This window comes from Gavialis gangeticus, unplaced genomic scaffold, assembly GCF_001723915.1.
Source record: "Gavialis gangeticus isolate Ggan-Ray unplaced genomic scaffold, GavGan_comp1, whole genome shotgun sequence".
Taxonomy (NCBI): Eukaryota; Metazoa; Chordata; order Crocodylia; family Gavialidae; genus Gavialis; species Gavialis gangeticus.
In genome coordinates this window covers 35,022,978-35,030,069 of record NW_017729025.1, presented here as the reverse complement: position 1 = coordinate 35,030,069, position 7,092 = coordinate 35,022,978, and the positions used below count along the sequence as shown (strand labels likewise).

At 44.3% G+C, this 7,092-nt stretch overlaps 1 protein-coding gene across 1 annotated transcript in view; it reads right to left on the bottom strand.

Moving 5' to 3' along the window:
- Positions 1-2,243: 2,243 nt before the first annotated feature.
- LOC109298489 (alpha-1-antiproteinase-like) overlaps positions 2,244-7,092 on the bottom strand; it is an 18,561-nt gene continuing 13,712 nt past the window's right edge. The window contains exons 4-5 of the mRNA XM_019518616.1: positions 3,963-4,110; positions 2,244-2,464 (exon numbers count right to left, since the gene is read on the bottom strand). Of these exons, the coding sequence (XP_019374161.1) occupies positions 2,279-2,464; positions 3,963-4,110 (334 nt within the window). The 3' untranslated portion in view covers positions 2,244-2,278. The remainder of the gene's footprint in view (positions 2,465-3,962; positions 4,111-7,092) is intronic.

Below are 7,092 nucleotides of genomic sequence, written 5' to 3'. Positions count from 1 at the left end.
CACGTGTCCTACCTGTAGAAATCCTGACCCATAGAAATGACACAAAACATTTTAATTTTTTAACTTTGTTTATTAATTTCCATTCCTGTAACCGTACACAGACAACCATATTATTCAAGGTCAAACATAAAGGCCAGGAAATATACCACAAGCTTGGTACAGAAACAGAACATTGAGAGGTGTCCTAAAATGAGAGGAAAATAGCATGAAGGTAAAATAAAAGTATGAAAAAAAAATAGGCATCATCACTATAAATGTGATCTGGGAACTTTTTGTATCCTAGCACTAAAGACAGACCCTGTACAACTGTGACTATACAGGCAACCCCCACTTAATGCTGTTTCGCTTAGCGCTATTTTACTATAACGCTCATTCTAAATTGATACCTGATTTCACTTAGTGCTCAGTGAGTTTCCTTTTAACACTCATGGTTGCCATCTTGGGTCATTAAAAACAACTGTGGTCACCATCTTGGGTCATCAAATACTTTTGGTTTTGCGTAACACTCCTTTTGCTTAATGCTTGGTTTTTCAGGAACCAATTAAGAGTGCTAAGCAGGGGTTGCCTGTATTAAGTACAAAGCAGGCATGGAGCTGAGTGCAAATATTTTAAGGTATAGTTTGGGATCATAAAGTGCTTGCACCTCAAGACCCTGTGATTCTAAATAAGCAGTTATGTAAAGGGTAGTGTAAGTTACAGCTAAGGATAATGGTTGGATGCTACAAATACCTACTGCTAACGTGGTGTTTGCTACTGTGAGTGATTCCACTGGGGCAGATACATTCGTCCCTGGCACAGAAACAAAGGGACAATGTTTCTCCTGTTTGCATGGAGCCAACTTGGGTGTTAGCATGGGCTAGAATAGCTGCCTGGCTGACCCAAGTAGCATTGTTGTTCAATGATTTAGTGGGGCACTTCAGGAGTGTTGAATTGCTAGGACAGATCTGTCAACACTCCTGAAGTGGCCCATTCTATTTTTTAAGAGGAGGTTAGATGTACACCTTACTGGGGTCGTTTGACCCCAATACTCTTTCCTGCCGTGGCAGGGGGTCGGACTAAATGATCTGCTCAGGTCCCTTCCGACCCTAGAAACTATGAAACTATGAAACTATTATGGGGAACTTGGTCATACCTTCTCTTGTCTGACCCAGTTCTCCAGTCTCCCCTGGAATGCCCCTGGACTTCAGGCTCCTACCGAGGTAGTATACTGGCCCTGTGTCTTGGTGCTAATCAGTAGGACAGTGGTTCTCAGCCTTTCTAGATTGAAGACACCCCTTGGAATATACCAGCTCTCAGTTTTCACTTCTTTTTTTGACTGAAAAAAAGAATAGAGCAAATCTTTTGCTACACAGAACTCAGAAAGACCACAGAAGGGAAGAATCTTTCAGTTTATCTTGTGAATTATGTTTCAAAACCTAACAGTATTAAATTGTTTGGCACCCTGTGGCAACCTTAAAAAATCTCAAGGCACCCCAGGGTACTTGGCACCGTGCTGGGTATCACTGCACTAGGGAAATCATAGACCTTCCTTATAGAAATGCAGAGTGGAAGTGATCTGAAGTTATCACCTGGCTCAATCCTCTACATTGAGGAAGGATCAAATATACCTGGATTATTGCTGATGGCTGTTTGTCTAATTTTTTCTTTAAAACTTCCCATGAAAAAAATTACACAACATCACAAGGTAGCCTGTTCCAGTGTGGCCCCACCTTTGCAACAGCCTAACTAGCATAACAGGGCCATACTGGGCCATGGATCAGCAGTGGGTGACAAACAATAGTAAGCATTACACTTACTAACACAAATTTACTAGTCTGAACTGTAAATTGGCAAAGAAATAGATGCAAGTGGTAAAACAGTGCAACTTGTACTGATTTGCCAGTCAATGTATATGCAAAAAAGTTTGCTTTACATAGGGTAGAGATGGATGGGAGAAAGAAGCAGATATAATTTAGTCATCTCCATGCCTGTTTCTGCTCTTCAGCTCTTGAAAAATGGTTCTTTGCTGTCTAACAAAGAATCTTTCCTTTTACACATTTATTGAGTCCTGCCTAAACTCAACCTTTTTTTTTTTTTTTTAATACGAGCCCAGACTAATATGCCATGATTGTATCTTCCAATCACTTAAACAAAGAAAGTCTCAGCTAATAAAGAAAACATGCAGCATCACAGGGGGAAATGTGAGAGTCCTCCAAAGCCAACTCCATACTGATCAGGTCATAATGTTTATTTAATAATGGTTGTAATCAGGCATAGTTAATATCCAGAAGCAGAGTAACTAGTCATCGTTTGGTGTCATGATTTTCCCCAAAAAGAGTACACTGTCTTTATACTGTATAATAAACAGGAATGGTCTGTTGAGTTCCATGGTAGAAGGAGCAGCCATTGGCACTATTTCCACGGCAGTACCTGCTGCAGCTTCAGTACCAGACTCGTGCACTTTCACCATGGCCTTGTGAATAGCCTACAAGGAAATAAATAAATATTAATGTTCTGGGAGTTCGAAGCAGCTCGCTGAAAATGAACTTCACTTCCTTGGATCTAGAGGTGCTGATAGAAACAACTGATTAGGAATGGGAAGTAGACAAACAAGTGTGATTGAAAAGCACAAAGCAAAAATGTATTTATATTATTTTGACAACTGATAACTCAGCTGGGTGGGGGGGAGAAATCAATAATCTATATGCAGCAAGGGAAGAAGAAATTTTTATCTCTATTCCAGAGGCATAGTATTACTAGCATGAACACTGACCTTGTTCTCTCTATTACTTATATAAGTGTGAATCAGGACTAGTCCACACTGTGTGTGTGCACATGTGTGTGTGCACATGTGTGTGTGCGGAATGCTCAGGAAGTACCCACATCTCTTGAAAAAAGAAGAGATTTTAAATTGTTTAGAAGGAAAAAAATGCCTAATATTTTAAAACAGTGGGTCCCATCATTTAAGAACTATGTACCTGTAATCTCCTATTGCCTTCTTTCCAAGCCATTATAGTTCAACTTTAGTTAAGTCCATAAGGATCATCAGTCTGAGAACTTTACAATTACACATGCCCTATACCTATAGGGTAAATTGTATTGGTTAATAATGATTGCAGAACAACCCCCTTAACCAGCAGGCAGAATTGTATAAATGGAGGCTTGTGTGTATGTGAAGGAGCATGATTGTTGTACAAGAGGATTTTTTTTTAAACCACTGGACATTTCCTTGACCATCATGGTTGCAACAACACTCCAACCTGGTTGGTGGTTAGGGTACTCATTTGTGGAGGAGCAAGTGAGAGGAGAAGCAGAGCCTGAGACTTTCACAGGAATGACTGTTTAATTTAAAATACAGAATCAGTCCTTGCAACAGGACTCCCTCTATCATGGATGCCTGGAGTTCTAAGCTACAGATGCCTTGTTTGTGCTTTCTCTTAGGCCCAAAGAATCTTGAAATCATTGCTGTATAATGGCATCAAAAGGTGTGGAAAGTGTGTCCATCCAGCCTAACCTATAGACTAGTGCAGTGGTTTTCAAGGTTTTTTAATTTGCAGACCCCCAAAAAATCACTGAAGCACCCTCACGTCCCAGACAGTGGCATCAGCATGTGTGGTGCTGCAGAGTTTATTCATGTACTCCAGCCTAATAGCCCTGCATGTGTAGATGCTGAGGCGTTTACTGGAGAGTTAATTAATCTATTCCACAGTAAATCTCTTGTACAGATGCACCCAGTGAGATGGTGAAGACGTTGCGTAGCATGGGCCTGTACAACAGAGAAACCTTCTGGGCCAAAACACTGTACTGCTGTAATTTGATACAACTGAACAGCATAAGCAGCATAACTAGTTTTAGATGAGTATTACACCTCATCACCCACTTTTTACCAATGGTGAAGACCTTTTAAATGGGTTTCACCTCAGAAACATTGTAAAGGAATGCTTTTAAACATAAAACATTAAACTGAAAGAAACATAATTTACCTCTGAAACCCTGTGCTTGGGTGTCCCAGTTATTCCAGACAGGTCAGCTTTATCAGTGAATAAATCAATGATGCCCATTCTATTAAGCAAGCCTTTTAGCTCATACTTCTCAGAAAGGTTGAATTTTGGAAGATACAGTTCCACTGGCCTGTCCAAAGAGGAATGCAAGAAAAGTATTAAACATTTCAATCCAATATCAGAGTGCTCCGCAGGCTCAGTAGGGACAAGTTCTTGTTCTCATTGGCTGTGTCTACCCATATGGTTTACCACAGAGTAAACTAATTAGCTGTGGAGTGAAGCATCACTGTCTATATATGCAGTGGTATTAGGCCACAGTAAACTAATTATTTTACTGTTGGGAACAGTAGGGTAATTAACTGTGATTAAAAGAACATGTAGATATTGATCGTCAGTGTAAATTGTGCCCAGTCAGCCCAGCTAGCAGGGGCCCAGACTCCTGCCTGCCACTAGCCACACAGATCTGCACTTTTAGCACTCTTGTGCCCCAGCCAGCCCCTCTGCTGCCCAAGGCCACTACCCAGAGCCCAGGGCCCAGCAGTCCTGGCATAAATTGCTCTGCCCTGGCTCAAATAGCTTCTGTCTTGGGTGACTGCACCTGGGAGTAGTTTACTTTGACTCAAACTGCTCCAGAGTTTATTGCTTTGGATTAATTGCATGTGTAGACACACCCACTGTTCCACATAGTGGGCATGTCTACACAAGACATTTACTACAGAGCTGAATAATTAATTTAGCAATAACCACATTGGTGTTTATATGTGCACCCCTATTAGGATGCAGGAAACTAATAAACTCCAAAGCAAGGTAGTAGTTCTTGTAAACAGAAGTACTACTTTGCTGTGGAGTTTTTTTCATGTGCAACAGTGCACAAGTAGACACTGACCTGGCTCACTGGGCATGAGGGTGCTTTAGTGCAGGGGCTGTCTGCTAGGGCTGTGCAAAATTTTACCTGGTATTTTGTTTTGAAGCTGTTCTGATGCATTTTGAGTGCGAAACAGCAAAACTGACCTGAAACAAAAGCCTTTGAAACAGCTTCAAAATGAAAGAAGGGAACTTGAAATGTTTCGAAAGTTTTGAAACATTTGCGTTTCAACACTAGGCTTACTTGCTTCAGTGCCGGTCCCAGCCGGCAGCACCTGCCTCCTGTCTTCTGGCAGGCAGATCGGAGGCTTCCCACACCTCCAGGAGGGCTGTGGGGGCTGTGCTGAAGTCCTCCCGGGGGTGCAAGCCCCCCAATCTGCCTGCCAGAAAGCAGGCCACACCCAGCGCTGGGAAGATCAATGCTGCCATGCCAGAGCTGGCTCGAGGAGGGTGTGGGGCCTGGGGCAGATCAGCTCATGCAGGGACCCTCCCCCGCTCTGGGATCAGGGCATCGGGTCCCCGCATGAGCTGATCTGCACCGACCCCACTGGCCCCAGGGGGCAGCACCTGGCTCCTGTCAGCCAGCAGGCAGATTAGGGGCCTGCCAGCACCCCCAGGAGGGCTGCAGGGGCTGTGCTGGAGTCCTCCTGAGGGTTCATGCCCTCAATCTGCTTTCTGGGTGACAGGAGCTGGGTGCTTCCAGCTGAGGCCAGCAGCAGCACCAATCTTCCCAAAGTCAGTCCCAGGCAGCAGCACCCAGCTTCTCTCATCTGTCAGGCAGATCAGGTGCTTGTACCCCTGGGAGGAGTCCAGCACAGCCCCTGCAGCCCTCCCAGGGGTGCAGGCAAGCCCCTGATCTGCCTGCAAAATGAGAGAAACTGGGTGCTGCTGCCTGGGACTGGTGGCAGCACTGATCTTCCTGGTGCCAGTCCTAGGTGGCAGCACCCAGTTTCTCTCATTTGGCAGGCAGATTGGGGGCTCATACCCCCATTAGGGCTCTGGCACGGCCCCTGCAACCCTTCCAGGGGTGCGGGCAAGCCCCCAGTCTACCTGCCTGCTGCATGTTATGTTTCCCCATAATAACCTATGGGTGAAACATCGAAACAGCAAAACAATTTCAATGAAATGAAATGAAACAGTGCTTTCTAAATGAAATGAAACTTGAAATGAAACACTGTTCCATTGAATCATCAAAACAGAAGTTGAATTGGAACGGTGCTGTTTTGCACAGCCCTACTGTCTGCCTGCCAACCCAGCTCTGAAGCAGCCTTCTGCCCCAGCCAGGCCCTCCGCAACACATTGAGCCCAGTCAGAGCATCCCCAGGCTTGGCAGGTTGACCCCCCAGGCCCCAAGCCACCCAGGGCTGCCTCGACCTGGCTCAATGTGCTGTGGTCCAGACATACGTGTAAACAGCACACCTAGGAGATTCCCAGGAGCAGGAAACTCTGGAGTTTATTTCTGCTTATTAGTGGCACACGTAGATACACCCACTAGATTTAAGACCTATGACAGAGATTTCATCTGATATTAATTTTTCAGAACAGGAAGTTCAGAGTAAATGACCTTGGAAGTGTTAAGAAAGAATGGAAGAGAAGGTAAGAGGTTAGCTTAAAACTCGGGAGCCTTACATTCAGACCTTTTGTTCTGCCACACATTTTTTGTGTGATTGCAGACAAGTTGCTTAGGGTAGGTCAGTATAGCTGTGAATACAAGCAGACCACTGCCACCAATAAATAAACTCCAGAGTGCAAGAACACATACTTTTGGCCAGCCCAAACTACTCCAGCCCACCCCTGAGCCATCTATACCTCTTAACTTGCAATTTTGGGAATATGCAGAGTAGGCAGGAGAGGGTGGAATTTATTTCCTGACATTGCTTTGAGGCTCACTCAGAGGCCAAACAGCTTTACCCTTAGTTTCTCTGTGCCTCATCTCCCTACCTGTAGAAAGGGCATTACAGATGTTCCCTATCATACAAGGATGATGGGGCAAAGGCTATGAGGTGCTTAAAAAAGACAGTTTTCCTTAAGAACAGCTTCTAAGCATATTTCTAAGTAATGTGGGACTGAAACTGTGCTCCTGTGACCTCTTGGTTACTCCACCATTCAGTCTTTTTCTCTGCCCTGTCCTTTGGCAGCCCATCCAAGCAGAGATTTCTTATCTCCCCCTCCTCCTAATCTGGTGCAATAATGTCAAAGCACTGAAAATGGACAATTTTGGGAAAAAGAAAGCAAACCCAGAACAGGC